The sequence below is a fragment of the Scatophagus argus genome, chromosome 18, assembly GCF_020382885.2.
Source record: "Scatophagus argus isolate fScaArg1 chromosome 18, fScaArg1.pri, whole genome shotgun sequence".
Taxonomy (NCBI): Eukaryota; Metazoa; Chordata; class Actinopteri; family Scatophagidae; genus Scatophagus; species Scatophagus argus.
Window position 1 is genome coordinate 2875272 of NC_058510.1, and position 16782 is coordinate 2892053.

The window sequence follows — 16782 nt, forward strand, 5'->3', positions numbered from 1 at the left end:
GGTTTAGGAGGAAGAGGATGGTGACAGAAGATGAGGTGTTTTCACTGCTGCTGACTCACCACAGATTTTTTTCTTTCTGCCCACTGTTTATTTCTGGATGGGTTTCATCCCATCCACCCATCTCTATCTATCCATTTGTCTGCCCAGCTATTACGAGCATAACACTCTCTCTTCTCCCCACCTTTCATTGATCCCCTATGCTGTGGAAGGGATTTGTGTTCAGTTCGGGCAGCTGTAACAGACCTCCACACGGAGACATTTTTAGGAGAGGAGAAGAGCCTGTGCAGAATGTGCAACCTTACTTAAAACTGTTAGAGCCAAGACAACACAGAAAATCCAATATGATGCGTAAAGGATTTTGCAGGCATGTTTGTGCTGTGATTTTGTATTGACATGTCAGTAAAGGTATGAATGACTAATACTACATGAGGCACTAAAACTGACTCATTTACATTACTAGAAGGTCAGTCAGCTTAATCCCTCTGTCCTGGCTGTGAGGGCCAAAGAGCAACCTAAACTTACCTTTACCAGGCATTTGTCAGTAGGGCACATCAACAGAGTTGGCTGTTTTCCTCGATAACATCTTAATTAAATTGAGTTTTTAATTAAAGACACCCGGGGCTGCACTTTGAGTCAATGTTTGTGCATCTTCATCTGCTTCTTATTCCGCCTGCTGTTTATTGCTGAGTTCTTTTCTTCGTATCAACTTAACCTTCACTCTACGCGAGTGTGCATTCAGGAGTAGTCACACCCACCTGCACACACAAACGGGGATACACAGGTGTGAACAGATTCACAGAGGAACTCGTGTTTGATGCTAGGATGGTTTAAGAGCCAGTATTTGAAAAGTGCGCTGTTTACTCCTCTGTCACAGTCAAACTCTTGTTTGGCTCCTCCAAAGTAACAGGAAAAATACGATCACCAAGGTAGTTCATTATTGAAATTGCATTTTCTTTCTTTTCTGCTTCTACTCTGATTTTGTTTTCCCTCTCTCTCTCCTCCTCTTCTCCATCCCACGCTGCTCATCTCTTCATCTTTCTCTGCCTCCCCTCCATCCAAACACTGTGATGAAGATTGATGTTCAGGCCTTAATTAGCATCTGCTTTGGTATTCACACTGCCAGTCTGTCCATCCTCGACCCTCCAATCCGTTAACAGACATGACAGTCCTTGTCCAATCAGATTAAGGCCAGTGGGACAGGCTTCCTGTGTGGAGCTGTCACTCCAGATGCATTACCGGCCCTGCTGATGGATGTAATTTGGGCTGGAAGACCCAACAAAATGGATGTTGAGATTTCAAAATTTGTATGTGCAGTCATGCACCATACTACAGCGTGTTATAAATCTGTGTCTATGCTGTTACTGAGTAGGACCTTTGTTTAAATGAATGTGATTTGATCTTATCGATCCCATTAGAACCACTTATGTTTTTAGTCCTGGCTTATGTCTGTCACTGTCACAGATTTCTGTCACTATTACAGACAACAGAAAAGGACACAGCATCAGACCCCTCACCATGTTGTTTTAATGTATAATACTAAAGAAGATACAGTGACACTAAACGATGTCTTCTGCATTGCTGTACATTAAACATGTGCATATACTGGCTTTCATCTTCCACATGACATCTCCTGTTATTCCCTTGAGTTTCAGTGTGCAAGTAAGCACAACAAAGCACTCAAAGTGCACTCAAAAGAATTTAAAGATTTCAGGTACATTGATTGGCTCTTTGATCCCTTTGCACAAGCTAATGGGATCTGTAGAAACTTGTTTGGTAAACATTTTGTGTCCATTTCCCTGGCTTATTCACCACAAACACACCTGCAAATTGCCCCGCCTTCTTCTTAAAAATATTTGGATTTGTTGCCGTAAATGCTGGAAAAAGTACCTCGATTTTGGCTGAAGTGGTCTCAAACTGTGGTCTCAAACTGTGGTCTCTTGCTCTGCAGCTTTCTTGCCTTGAAGAGCAGCAAAACCCCAAACCTAAATCTGGGAAAAGCCTGCCTATAAATATGTATTTATATCCAGTGACAGGTATAAATGTTTAATTTATAGTGACTATATCCAAGGGCACTCCACACAGCTGCCTTTCTGTGTCTCCTCATGAACACGAACACTAAATTTCATCACCTGATGGCAATCATTTTTTAGCTTTTTTGTTGTTATTTATCACATCAGCCGTTACATAATTCATCCCTGCACACTTTGCCTCTGCCATTTCATCCGTTTGAGTTCAGGGATACGGGGAACATGACAATGAATGATGAAACAGGGGCGAAGATGTATTGCTGTCAATCACGCCTGTCCCTCCACCTCCAGCCTCCCCTGCCAGGCAGAAGCACTGGAATGATTCGCAGCAACAATCAACTAATCTTAGTGGAAAATCAGCAGTGTTAAATGCAGAGCAGCACTGTTGTGTTTGTCTCTGTTTGTATCCAATCGGCGGTATTTCAGATTAGAAGAGCTTTGTTTTCCCGCAGTGTTAGTGTACATGAATGCTTCCATGTGTGCATTCTGTATATCAGCGGTCATGTTGGGATTTCACCCGTCTCATGAGAGCTGGACATGAAAAGAGGGAGATATGAAGAGAATTTTCATGAAAAGAAAGAAGTCCTTTGATAATCCAGGCATTTTCATGTGTTGTACATTTTGCCTCCCTTTCGTGTGTGTGTGTGTGTGTGTGTAACTTCATCAAAGCCCTACCTTCACACAGCAGTCTTTTCATATGTCCCAGTTATATCACTCCGTCTCCACCCTCCCTCCCCCACCAAGCCCCTTGCCACCTGCCTTTATTCTCACTATGTCAAACTGCGCTCCTGCCATACCCACTGTTTCCACTGAAAGTTTTTTCGCTGCATCACGCCTCCGCATGCCTCAAGAAATGGCAGAGTAACCCGTCTAACCAGGAACACGGAGCTCTCTGCGGCAGCGGTGCCACCTAATTTATTCTCTTAAACAGCAGAATGTCGTGTCAGGGAACATGCAGCTCAGGTTTAAGAAAGGCAGGCCAACAAATTGTTCTGCGTTGAATTTATAACCAAAAGACGAGGCACAAAATAGTAAAATAACATAAAGAATATGGCACATAAACGACAGCTCGGTTGTGCTGCAGATTCTTCCAAAGCTGTGTGGGTATATAGTGTGAACCCTGCAGTTTTGTGGGCAGTCTTTGATCGGTTCTTCTTTTTGTGGGCTGTTTCCCTTTCTGGGTGCATCCTGCTGTTTACGTCGTTGGCTTGTCGCCTGGCGGTGCTTCTGCAGAGGCTGCAGCTCTCATTAGCACCTGTGTTGACATGACTGACATCTTATCTGAAGGTTGTTTTCCACCCTTTTTTTAAAAAGTTTCCATCCCCTACCAGCCTCTTCTTGCTCGCTGTACACACAGTTGCCTTCCGAACTCATTTTTTTCGCCCCCTTAACTCTCCTTCCTCATTCTCATTCTTCCTCTGCGTCTCACTCTGTCTCACTCCATCTCTCTCCCTTCCAGGGCTTTTTAATTAATGGCGAGCCATGATGCTTATCTTATCAGCAAATCACTCTGCTTTCTATTACTACACTGACAGAGCTGGGAGGCTGCAGGCGGTGGATGATACACACACACGCACGGATGCTCAAACACACACATACGTGCACATTGGTATTAACACAACATCAGATCCTTAAATGCATATGTACGTATGCTAAAGTATAGATACAGATGAAACATGTTCAAATGTGTGCTCACACACACACACTGACAGACCCAAACCTACCCAGGGACAAACAGGCACAGAGGCAATTGTGTCCACATAAACACACATCATGATCCTATCTTAATCTTGCCACACACTCACACACAGACACACACATAAACAAACAAACTGCCCTGATGGTATCTGGCTGTGTGATTTAAGAAGAGCTGTTTGAGGGTCTCTCCTCCTAAATCCCCTAAATGCCTTGGGAATCCCTTCCTCTTCCTCCCTCCCTCGATCTCTCCTCTACCTCCCTCCCTCAGTCCTGCTTTATGGCTGAATGAACACTTATCATTCGGCAGATAAAGAGCCGTCCGCGCTGGAGCTTGCTTTATCTTTGAGAGCCATGTTTACTCCCCGTGAATGCTCTGCTTTTCACAGATGTTTCATAGACCGCATTCGCTTGATCCGACAGAGATGAGAGCACTGTGTCGAGGCTTCATTTTCTGCTGCGAAAACTTCAGACACTCACACACACACAATCCTCTACCTTGTCAATTATAACTCTCCAGGCAGGTCAATTGTCCCATATTTATCACATTTTCATGTTCGGGGAGACTGAGCTAGGAGGCAAAATGAATCAACGTTTTTCACGATAGCTTGACGGGGTTACAGTGAGGTGCATTTTGGCACACAACAGTGAGCATCAAGGCAGAAACAACAAAATCAATCCTCAAACACCGCAATCGATGGGAGGCTCCAAATTTCAACACAGGTTTTCTTCAGATCCCATTGAGGGCTGACAGTTGTTTGAAAGCAGTGAGAGAAGGAGAGAGAGAAGAAGTAACAGACAAACTGTTAACAGAGTGCTTTATTGGAGAAAACATTACAGTAGATTGTGGTGACGCACACTCGTGCATGCAAGTGCACACAGACCCACCGTTTCTAACACTTTCTCACACACTCATAATTTCCTCATTCGGGAGACTCTAGCAAAACAATTATTAGCAGGCGATAACACAATAACGGCGACCATTTCCTGGGTATTACCGAGGGACAAAACATTTATTTTACTTTGTCCACTGTGCTCATCTGAGTGTAAGCTCCCAGTGGTCGTATGGAAGTATAAAACACAACTCAACTGCAGACAGTAGGCAGGCAGTAGTAATGCATCATGAAATCTTCAGACCTTTTTAAGTTAAACTTCAAACTACTTTTTTGTGCGAAATATGACAAAATTTCACACAAATGTCTGACAGGACATAAAGATGAAGTGATGCCATGTTGTGTGCAAAAGGTCAAAGTTCAACTTCACTGTCACATCATAATGTTTTCCATCCTGAAGGGCAGATTATGACCAGATTTCACATGCTCAGATACTGAACTGGTGACACTAATCTTGTGTGTCCACTTTAAAACTGTGCTGATTGTATTGATCTTCTGTGCTGTTAGTTTGAAGGTGTGTGTGAAGTTAAATCAATCAGGTATCATGCATGTCAGTTTAATTATTACTTCCATTTCTCCATAAACTACATTTATTACCTTTCATCAAATTCCTTCAGAGTCTTCACTTCATATATTATGTATATGTATGTATTATTGTCCTTTACATTTCATAATAAATCACACGCCAGTCAAAGTTTCAGACAGTTCTGTGATGTGTTTTTGTCCTTGGTTGTCCTTGGAGTTTTGTAAGTGACACTTTTGTCTTTATTCAGACAAGACGGTTATCATTTTTGAACGCAGGGGTAAAGCTTTTAGAAACTGTTGAATGTAGAGTGCCTGGGATGGGTGGAAATGACAATGATTTGGCAAACTGAGTATTCAGAGTGCGATTTTCATTGTTTCTAACCCTCTGTGGTGCTTAACTTGTGAAGATCTTTCCCATAAGAAAGCAGAACAAAGTCGATTTTGACATTTAAATCTCTGTCTTTTCATCTGTCTGTCTTTCTCTGTGTATTCTGTGTAACAATGTGAGGGAATATGTGTAGCTGTGGGTATGCTGGGAAGAAAGTCTCTGGTTTTATTGGACTACTTTCAGGTAATCTCCTGTGTTCTGGCCAGATGCTTTGTTCAAGTACTGCTGGAATCAAAGTGTCTCTGTCTGTCTGTGCCTCTGCAGAGAGTTTGGGTGGAGAGATCCGGAGCTGCCAGAGGTGATCCAGATGTTACAGCACCAGTTCCCATCAGTACAGTCCAATGCTGCAGCCTACCTACAGCATCTCTGCTTTGGAGACAACAAGATCAAAGCTGAGGTTTGTATATGTGTGTGTGTGTGTGTGTTCAGTGCTGTGTGAGTATTTGAATAGTATCAGGGATGTAGAGAAGGAAATGACTGCAACTTGGATGACATGAGCCATGAAAAGGTGTGTATAAGGAACCGTCTTATGAGCCGCAGTTGAAAACAGCTCTGGCTGTTTTGCGTTTTGCTGCAGTCGCTCTTGAGCATTAACTAACCAGTTCCACGGTGATGTTATGCATGATAAAGCTTTCTGCAATCTCCATCCCTAAGCTGTGTCCTCTGTTGAGTTTTAGCTATAGCGCCAGTAAAGTTCAATTAGTCCCAAAGACACGCGTTTGTCTCTCAAAAGCAATTTTGGAGGGAAGCCCCTTTGGAACTCTCTAATAAGCCCTTTAATAAGGCTAGCAGCGCTCTAAACCAATGGCACGGGCACATGCAGATGCACTCACACCCAAACCCACAGATACACAAAATCTTTTCTTTTTCTCTTTCTACGCATGCCCCTCACCCACCCTATACTGCTCTCAAAATCAATTTAGCAGTACATGCAGGCGAGGGCATTGACAGAGTTTTCTTCAAGAAATTAATTGCAGGTCAAAAGTTGCAACTGCTACACTACTGAGTGATGCCTCATTGCTAAAGTGCCTGCACAGTTACAAAGGAAAACAAGCAAATGGGGAAAAAAAGGAAAAAAAATGCATATAATAATGCTAATAATTAATATTAACTATCTGCAAATGCAGGCAATTAACAATGAAAACATGGAGATGCAGCTAATTTTCATTCACACCGACCCATTTTTCCACCCACACAAACAAACACACACATATACACATACAAAAACACATACAGACACATCACACTTCATTCTCCTCCCACTCTCTCATCCACCAAGTGTCTTTTGTAATGGGTGTAATTATTGGCTGAATGGAGGGGTCCACAATGGAGAGAATAAGAAAATAGCAACAGTGTATTGACAGCGGATGCTTTGGTCTGCCTTCATCATTCAGTGTGTTTGTCTCGATTCGACCCCAAGGCCCTGCTAAACACTATTTACACAAATTAAATCTGGAAGAGATATCAACAGGCCAAAACTGACGCTTTGCATCACATCAAATAAAAGCAGGCATTCATATGCATACATCTTCATGCACACACTTCGACATGTGCGCACAGTGACAAAATGCAGCGTGTGCATTATGGAGTAATGACGCAGAAATGTGCCCTGAGCCGTGTTTCTTAAATAGTTTTTAATGAACAATAAGCTTGATGATCACTAAGCCAGATATGGGATATTAATTCAGTCAAAGATCCTTTTTTTTCAGATTATTGTGTAACTTATAATTTTGACGTGTTTGTATCCTGTGATGGGAGTGATGAATTAATGATAAATAAGAATATTTATTTTGAAGCTCTCTTCCCTGTGGAACAAAGCCTTGAACTCCCTTACCAACAGTGTTTACTTTTTTATTTCCCCCCTCATAATAGCGCTTCTCTTTACTTTAGCATTTACTTTATTCTTGTCACACTCTGTGAAAATTCTTCTGCTTCCCCCATTTTATTTATGAAGTGTTTGAAAACTCAGCTGTACCTTTTCATCGTTTTTATCATGTGAATTTACTGCAGGGCTGTCACATTAAGCACATCTTAAGACATCTTGACTCTCACTGACGTCTTTTTCTCTGATCTTTCTCTGATATCTGGCGCTATTCATAAAATATCAGTCAAATAAAATTCTTAAGAAAGTTTGAGAACAGAATAAGCATTTCATGGCCTTCATGAGTGTGTCTGTGAATAGCAGTTGCTTTTACTATTGATGTTATACCCCGTGGTTCACACTAAATGTAATAAATGTCCCTCTTACGTGTTCGGGTTGTGACACAGCTTTATTATCTTCATTCTAATAAGTTTCAGACTTGAAGAGTTAATGTCTTTATGAATGTCTGACTGTTCTGTTACAAAGGTTACATAACATGTAGGGTCATTGAGGTGTTACAAGTCTAAAATTAATTTGATTTTAATGGTCTTTGCTACCAGTAGGCATATAAAAGATGTTTTATTGACACCGAGAGGCACAGTTAAAGACCAGTTGTTGCTGTTTAACCTGTGTACTACACACTTTCTTTACTTCTTTTCTTGTTTTTCTGGTGGCCTGCTCTTTGGCATCAAAGAAGTGGGACTTGATGAAGTTCCGTGATAATTCAGTATTAATTGTTTCATCCACTCATCCAGCCATCGATTTCTCAGTCCCAGCCCTCCCTCTCAGAGAGAATTTAATAGACAGCCCTTGCATTGATTAAGACTTTTTCGATTAATGTTCTTTTAGTTGTTCACTTTACGTAAGATCTGTTTCCAATTATGTTCAACGTGGCTCCTTAGGCGTGTTCACGGTATCTTCTGTCAGTGTTCATTGACTTCCATGATGGTTTTTGTCAGAAGGCTATGTTTAACTTTGCCTGACACAGACTCAGGTTTAATCATCCAATAGGGAAGTGTTGTGAGCAAGACCAGGGAGGGGTAGAGATCGGGTTCAAAGTGGTTATTTAATGGTTATAAATCGGTATTTATGTCAGTTTCATAGCTGTGTCTTATGGAAATTATCTTGACTCACCTATTTACCACCTGAACACAGAGGCAAAAAAACACTATTCATATATATTTTTTACAAGTGTGACAGATCAATCAAGTCATTATTTGTCAATATTTAAATAACCCCTATAATAATATGGTCCTGACATATTGAATATGGACTACAAAATTTTACAAATGTACATCTTCAAGCAGTGAGCTGTGATTTTCTGTGTTTTTTGTGGCTTACTGAAAGCCCACGTAGGTGTTCAAGAATAGAAATGTATACCCATAAAAGAAAAGCCAATATCAAACAAGAATTGTTGAATATTGTTTGTTCTTGAATTGGAATTGGAAAAGCAGCTTTTCAATCAAGGAGGCAACCTGGTTTTTATGTGACATCTCTCCTTATATACATTGGGAATGTAGACGGAAGCTATTTGTTATAAGCATCAATTGAAAGGCTTTTCAATCAGCCAGACAAGCATAGATGGCAGGAGACACGCTGAGCAGCTTAATACAGCCACAACATGGCTGCTATTTGTTGCTAAAGAAATACTCTGCACAGAGACAAATGAGAGGGAGACAGAGGGATAGAGAGAGAAAGAGTGTAAAAGCAAATGCGAATATTGTTTTATACTATCTTAACAAGAATACAGTTTGTGGTTTTTGGGAAGTGTGGAGGAAGATGATTAAGCAGCACAGGATTGTGCCTCTGGATAGCAAACAGATCAGGTCGGTCTCTGTGTGAGAATATTTTAATTCATTAAAGGTCATGTTTTTTGCCTTTAATATGTCTGTGCTGTCGTTCGTCAGGTTTAGATGAAGAGAGCTTGCAGCATGCAGCTAGTTAGCAGGAGCCGCAAGATAGCTGATTAGCTCAGGGCCACAGGGTGGTGCTACGACTCCGAACGACATCCACAAGAGAGAGCCGTCATCACTGAGCAGCTGCAGATTACGCTATCTAATATAAATACAAGTCAACAAAAAAAAGAACAGTAGCATTTTGGTGTACAGAAATCCCTGATTTTTTTAGGCTTTTAATGTGAAAAATCTGAATATTTATTTATGTTATTGAATTGATTGACTGAAATTGCCATACATATTTGAAAAGCAGCTTCTGCCATATTTCCTCAAGTTACATCAGGCTGAGGTCTTACTTTATTTATTATTTAGATGAAACATTAAGTAGTGTGGCTGTTGTGAGAAATAAAAACACGATGGCTGTCACACTTTTGGATTCTGGTGCTGCTACACTCTGATTCAGTGGCTCAGTGTGAGAGGGTGCAAGTCAAAGACGACACCTAGTGGAATACTGGTTATTTGGCTTAGGAGAGAGAGAGTGTGATCTTGTCTGTGTTATCGAGGTACAAATCTATTCACACATTGAGGAACTGCCTTCCTTTTGGGGATGTGTTTTATCTTGTGGGGACAAAAATCTTCTTACACAGTTACACATGAGGACTCACCTTCCTAATGCGAACAAAATGCAGGTCACCATAATGTAAATTATTAAATTTTAGGGTGAAGACTTTAAGGTTTATGGTTAGGATCAGGTTAAGGTGAGGGAAAAGGTAAAGGTTAGGCAGGTAATGGTTATGGTTAGAGTAAGTCTTCAGTAAATGAATATAAGCCCATGTAATGTCCCCATAGGGCATGGAAACAAGACCGTGTGTGTGTGTGTGTGTGTGTGTCGCAGGGCAGCATGGCCTCAGCTCAGATTACAGTTGACCACAGAGGCAGCTTGGCAAATTTATCTTCAGTGTCATTTATTGCTGCTCTAGACACATGTGCAAGCAGTTACCCATACATTGCACACACACACACACACACACACACACCATGGGCACAATGACATGTCAGCTCATGCATCCCCTTAAGGTTTACCAACACCCACACACATACACTGTGTCAGACTGAAGTTCAGTCACATCAGTAATTCATTTTGGGTAGCAGCCTTGTCGATATCCATTTATCCAACAGACTGGTTGCAGGGAGAGGAACGTGGCCCCTGACACTGTGTCGCTGGCCCCCTCCCCCTTCTCTCACTGACACATATCCATTTTGTTTAGCTCACACCTCATGTATTACTGTATGCCTCTCCCACTTCATTTTCACTTTAACTACTTTAATCTCTCCTCCTCCCACCTTTTTCATGACATTAAGTGTGTTGTTGTTTTTTTCAGCAGACCTGCTTGATTATCGAGCATCATATAAATTCTTCCAGATAGTGGACAGGCTCAAATTCTGTTGCAGTTACTGTACATTCTCACTGTTTTACAGTCTGTTGTTAGAAACAACCATTCAGGTAGAGTCGGTATGGTACGGAATCTGGCTTTCCATCTTTAGACTGTGAACCATGAAAACTGCAAGCTGTGAGTATCTGTTCAAAAGACATCGGCGTGACAGATGAGAAAGACACAGAAAATGATCCATAACAAATATTGCAATAACACTGCATGCTTCTGACCATATGTACAATTTTCTACTCTGATCACTGTGTCAGAATTTGTGTGAGTGTTGAAGCAGTAGGTGTCTTTTCTAATCCCAGCCTCAGCTCTGTTAAGTGTGGCACTTAAAAATCACTGCTTGCATCAAAATGCTGTGTTAGTACATCAATAAATACTTTAATTTATAACATTTTTGTATTGTTTTTAGAAATAATATAATTATAATATTTCATTAGGAGAAATGCCTCTACCATCAGTAATGGAATTTTTAGGCACTTAAGCAAAAGTGTTGTTAATCCCCTGCCTCAGGGTCTTCCTATCCTGCAGGAAGCTCTCGAGGATGTGCCTGGTTTGTCCTCTTTGGTTCAGTGGTCTGTGGTGCTGAGAGTTTGTGGATGGTTTGTAAATTGCTAATCCATCACTTTCCTCTGCGGTATTTCCTGTCACTCTGCATAATCTGGTGTCATAAAAAGTTAGAAAATATCCTTCAAAACGGTTCTGTGTCAACACTCATGTGTTCATATGAAACGGTCACCGCCTTAACAACACACAGACACTCACACATGGGGATTACTGAGCACTTTCCCTGCTGTAAAGAGTAGTGCTTTGTGTTTTCTCTGTTGCCTTACTCTTGAAACAAAGTAGAGCCTCTGGATTATTTGTCAAGGTGGATATTTAATGTTGTGTATCTTACTGTTGATGCTGCTGCAAAACCAGCTGTTCTGCTTCTTCAGAACAGTATTAAGCACCCATAGGTTAATGCCGTTTTTGGCCCAGTTTCGAATTCTCCGGAGGGGAGTGTTAGCCTCGGGCCAAGAACTCAATTAGCCAAAGGTTGAAAGGGACTAAAATGAAGTTAGCTCTAGGCTAAGAGTCAGGTTGGAAAAAAAGCAAAAAAACAAAAGCCCTTGTACACCATACTGAGTGTGTACACGCATGCAAGGTTGATGCATCTTTACTTTGTCTCCTCATTCACTCATTCACAAGCAATAAAGTGTCCTCAGTGTGCTGCTGATAAGTTCCAACGTTCCATATGTGGTGACTCATACACACCCGTTATCCCAGGTATGTGTCAGCCGTGTATCCCACTGCCAGCTTGTACGCCAGCAGCACCTCTGATTCCCACAATCGCAGCTGTCACCACTGCTAACCGTTACCACGGCAATGCTGTCGCTATGGGTTACCAATAGCCGTGGCCGCCGCAAAACAGCGAGAGACAAAGACAAATCAATCTGCGCTTCTAATCTTCTTTACATGGAATAGAGGAATAGGGGGAGCACAAAGGTGCTGGCAAGCCTTGTAGGTAGCTCAGAGGCAATACAAAGTAATAGCATTATGGCTTTTATGGAATAACAGATTAACTGTGACAGAAGCATTAAGAGGAAAGAAGGAGAGGGGAGAGGAGCAGAGATCCGTACTGGAAAGGGGAAGGGGAGCAGAGGGAGGGGAGGAGCAGAGGTGAGGACCCGGGAGGAGGGGGGGCATAGGAGGGGCAGCAAATCAGGTTGAGGAAATTGTGCGGCCAATGGAGCAAGGTTAGTTTGCCATTCATTGCATCCCTTAATCCATTTTAATTGAATAGATAAGCAAAGTCATTTTGCTCGATAAACTCCTGCTGTGTCATCAAACACCTCCGTGGTCTTGCTGCCCTCCATCACTTTCTTTTCCTACTCTCGCTCATTTCACCCTCATTCTCGCTCCCCACCCACGTTTATCGTTTGCTATTTTTTTTTCATGGTGAAAATGTACAAACTTCAATTACACTTGTAGTGCTTATTCGGACACGTGTTTACTCATACCAGATGTGTGAGGTTTCCACCACAGACAACACAATTGGTGCCAAGCATAATCACAGGAAAAGCCTTGCAAAACTATTTAATGCACTTTACTGTTCCTGTCAACTTGTCTGTACGGTAAACTCCACCTGTCTGGTGCCTCACAATGAAACAGATAGTAAGTACTTAATGCCCCATGTCCAGGGGAGAACATGCAGAAAAATAAAAGAGGGTTTCAAGAAGCCTGATTGCGCAGTTAACTGTGAAAAACTTTTTTTTCTCTCAGTTATCTGGCTGAGTAAATCCGCCTGTTGCAGTACCCCAGAGATAAAATAAAAGTGAATGCATGAACGACAGACTCACTCTCTCTCTTTCTCACGCACACTCCTGCACAAGTTGCTCCATCCATGTTGCAAGTAAACTCCTGGTGCTCACAGCAGACTGCTTTGTGGTGATTAGTGCTACACCCCTGGACAAAACCTGGGTTGCTTTAAGCTCTTTGCCCTCCCCCAAAGCCGATCAGATCCCTGCAGTGGAGATGCAGTGTGGGGTCGGGGTAGGCGGGGTCTTAAAAGCACCATCAAGGGGAGAAAACAGGTTGTTGCTCTGTGGGAGGAAGGCGTTATGTGTAACACCATAGGGGGAAGGCATAATGTGTAACACCAGAGTGCCCTCATTGTGGTCCCTACTGTGCCAACAGTTCTGTCTGCCTTCTCAATCCATCTGCACTGGTTTGTCTTGTTTCTCACTCCTTGTGAATGTCTTTGTGTCTTTATGTGCATTTAAATAATTACAGCAGTACATTATACAAACAAGGAGAGCAGGTGTCACCATACATACAGAGCAGCTTGAAGATTAGAGGGAAATTTGCACTGCCCTTTACAGAAAAGAGAGACCGTCAGTAAAATATCTTACATGGGATCTGTGTGTACGTGCTAGTTGGTTGTTACAGTCTGGAATTTAGTAGAGGACAAAAAATGTAAAAATTATGTTTTGTTGACACATGCATGTTAAGTTAAGCTGAGCTTAATTTTTAACTCACAATTTCATTATGTTTTTATCTATATATTATGTTGTTCCACTGTCGCCTCATAGCAAGAGGGTTCCAGGTTCGAATCCCGGTCTGGGCCCTTCTATGTGGAGTTTGCATGTTCTCCCTGTGCCTGCCTGGGTTTTCTCCGGGTACTCTCCTCCCTCAATACCAAAAACATGCACATTAGGTTAATTGGCTACTCCGCCAGTTACTCCTCCGTGTACCCCGCCTCTTGCTCGTAGTCAGCTGGGATAGGCTCCAGCTCCCCCGCGACCCTGACGGATAAGCGGTATAGAAAATGGATGGATGGATTATGTTGTTCTATTCAGTGTTTATGATTTTAATATCTGTTGAGTTTGGTCTAAAACTGAACTTTATTGAGTATTGAATACTCAAGCATTTTAAAATGGCATTCAGTTTTTTCATACATGAAAAGTTACCAACGTGCTGGAACCGAGGGACCACAAATGCCTCTCTGGTTTTTCACATAATTTCTCATGATTTGAAGTTTAGATTTTATACATCCCATTTCCATCATAAATAGTGTAAAATTGAATTTTTTGGATTATATAATCCAGAAGTGTTGGTAGTAATGGGTTATTGTACAGCTAAAAAGTACAAATGCTGGCAGGATGGAGAATCATCGGCAGACAGACACACATACAGCAACAGACATAACATGTATTAAATATGCTGGGAGAAACAGACTTTGTTTAGGAGCAGGATGATACAGACTCACAACAGAGGGAGGAAATAATGCAGTTTTGTTAGATTATAAGCAAAGCTGCAGTCACAGCTTTTCCCCTCCCTCATCAGTGTAATTAAGTGTCATTTTGTGAAAGTACAGTCATTAGCTGTGTCATAGTGTCTTTAATTAGTGCACATCGGGCTATTAATCTGATAGGCAGGACTGACAGATACTGTAGGACACACACACACACACACATGCGCACACACACACTGCACGTTCCAGAGTAGCTACCTGCATAGACAAATAAAACCAAATGTGTCAATCTAAGCACAGTAGAATAATAATGAGAGACTTTATGTGTGTATCTACGTGAGTCTTCTTACCGACTGATGTTTTGTTTTGTTTGTAACATTTACTGTATTTCTCATTTAATATGGTTTCTTCCATCCTCAGATCCGCAGACAGGGAGGCATCCAGCTTCTGGTCGACCTGCTGGACCACAGGATGAGCGAGGTTCACCGCAGCGCCTGCGGAGCCCTGAGGAACCTGGTGTACGGCAAGGCCAACGATGAAAACAAAGTGGCCCTGAAGAACTGTGGGGGCATTCCCGCTTTGGTCCGCCTGTTGAGGAAAACTGGAGATGTGGAAATCAGAGAGCTGGTCACAGGTACAGCATCTGTAACAAACCCACACCTCACCTCCCTGCAGCTGCACTTATTTTGCAGCATGACTCTGCTTCAGTATGGCCTCAGGGGAGGTTATAATAGTGTGTGTGTGTGTGTGTGTGTGTGTGTGTGTGTTGGATAGAGTTTGAAATGTGGAAATGCGTGACACACCTACACCAAATCTGGGTAATTTGATACTTCTGCAAAACTTACCAATACAAGCCACAGCAGGAAAAAGAAAAACAGCCTTTCCTCTTTGTTGTTTGTGGTGTTTCTTCATTTCTTTAGTGAACTTTAGTAAAGTTTGTTCATAATTTGTATTTACTGCATTTACTAGAGGACTTCTTAGTTGACAACAAGATTATTCTTTTGACTATTGATTCTTTTGAATGCTCTGGAGTCAGTAAATTCAAAACATTTAGTAATCTGCTGCTTTTATTGAATGATTTTACTCTCTGAGAAGAGAATTTATACCCTTTGCTTTCAGTGAAAGAATATTCTTTAGAAAAGTTTCCCATTCACTTTGCAGAAGCCAATGCCATTCCTTCAGATGCCAGTAATATTTGGTATTCAGAGTTGTCCTCCATAAACTCATTCGAGAATAAGTTTGGTGAAGAAGCATAGAGGCAGCCACCATCTTTAAATCACGTTTCTCTGTAGAAGTGTTTTGCTACTTGCCATCTCTATTCAAGTGGTTGTAATTAATTTGTAGTGCATTTTCAGATTGCCTGTGTTTTCTGCGTGGGCACATGCATACAATCACAAAAATGTGCGTGGCCAACATCCGAGTAAAGTTCAGCAGTTGTGCTGTTTTGCAGTCACTGGTCAGTCTTGTTTTCACCTTGAGGGCATGAGCAGTACAAGTTAGCCAGAACACTGGAGACACACGCATACAGCAGTGGAAGCACCCACACACACTAACTCGGAGAAACACACATGCATCCGCTCTCACATGTATGGTGTATATTGCTGTATATTGCACACAGATCTCTTTGTAGGCAAAAGATTTGTGGATTGAGGTGTAACACCCACCTAAGCTCCATTTCTGCTGAAATAGTTTCTAGGATGCCTCCCACAATAATTTAATATTTTTCTAGAGGCCCTTCAGTGCTGCAGCAAGTGTGAACACATATACTGCATCCCTCTCTGCTTAACACAGATACCTCACACACACACACACACACCATACACATCAGCCAACATGTAATCTAAACGTACTTCCACAGTTGTTCTTTCCAGCATGACACTGGTTCTACAGCCTCAGGACAGGCAGTAATGATGAGCCGCTGTATGTGCATGTGTGTGAATTGTGTTTGGGCATGTAAGTCACAAGACATTCACAGTAGAGGCACACAAGTGTTGGGTAGGCTAACGGAAGCGCTGAGCACAGTGTTATATGGACTGGTGGGGCTGTGACCTGTGATGGGTGGACACCTGAATGCTAGTTCAGTTCCAATGAGCAGTTCTCCCTGCTATGTCACTGCAGAACACAAGAGGACCAATCCTTGCCTCTCTTACTGTCATTCCTCCCCTTCACCCATGTTCTCATGTTGCCACCTGTCCTCTTCACACCTTTCTCCTTTATCCATATGCATGCTGGCCTTCTGTGTGGTTCGGTGTCTTGCATCACATTTGAGCTGGACGACATGTATCTGCCCTTGTATCGCCAGTGTTTTCCCTCTCTCTCT

At 42.0% G+C, this 16782-nt stretch overlaps 1 protein-coding gene across 9 annotated transcripts in view; it reads left to right on the forward strand.

The window, feature by feature from the left end:
• ctnnd2a (catenin (cadherin-associated protein), delta 2a) overlaps positions 1–16782 on the forward strand; it is a 222589-nt gene that overhangs the window by 148746 nt on the left and 57061 nt on the right. For all 9 annotated transcript variants that reach the window (XR_006841506.1, XR_006841504.1, XR_006841505.1 and 6 more), the window contains 2 exons: positions 5793–5925; positions 14883–15096. Coding sequence is in view for 6 of the 9 variants with exons in the window: in XM_046372048.1 (XP_046228004.1) it covers positions 5793–5925; positions 14883–15096 (347 nt within the window). In the remaining 3 variants the exon portion in view is untranslated. The remainder of the gene's footprint in view (positions 1–5792; positions 5926–14882; positions 15097–16782) is intronic.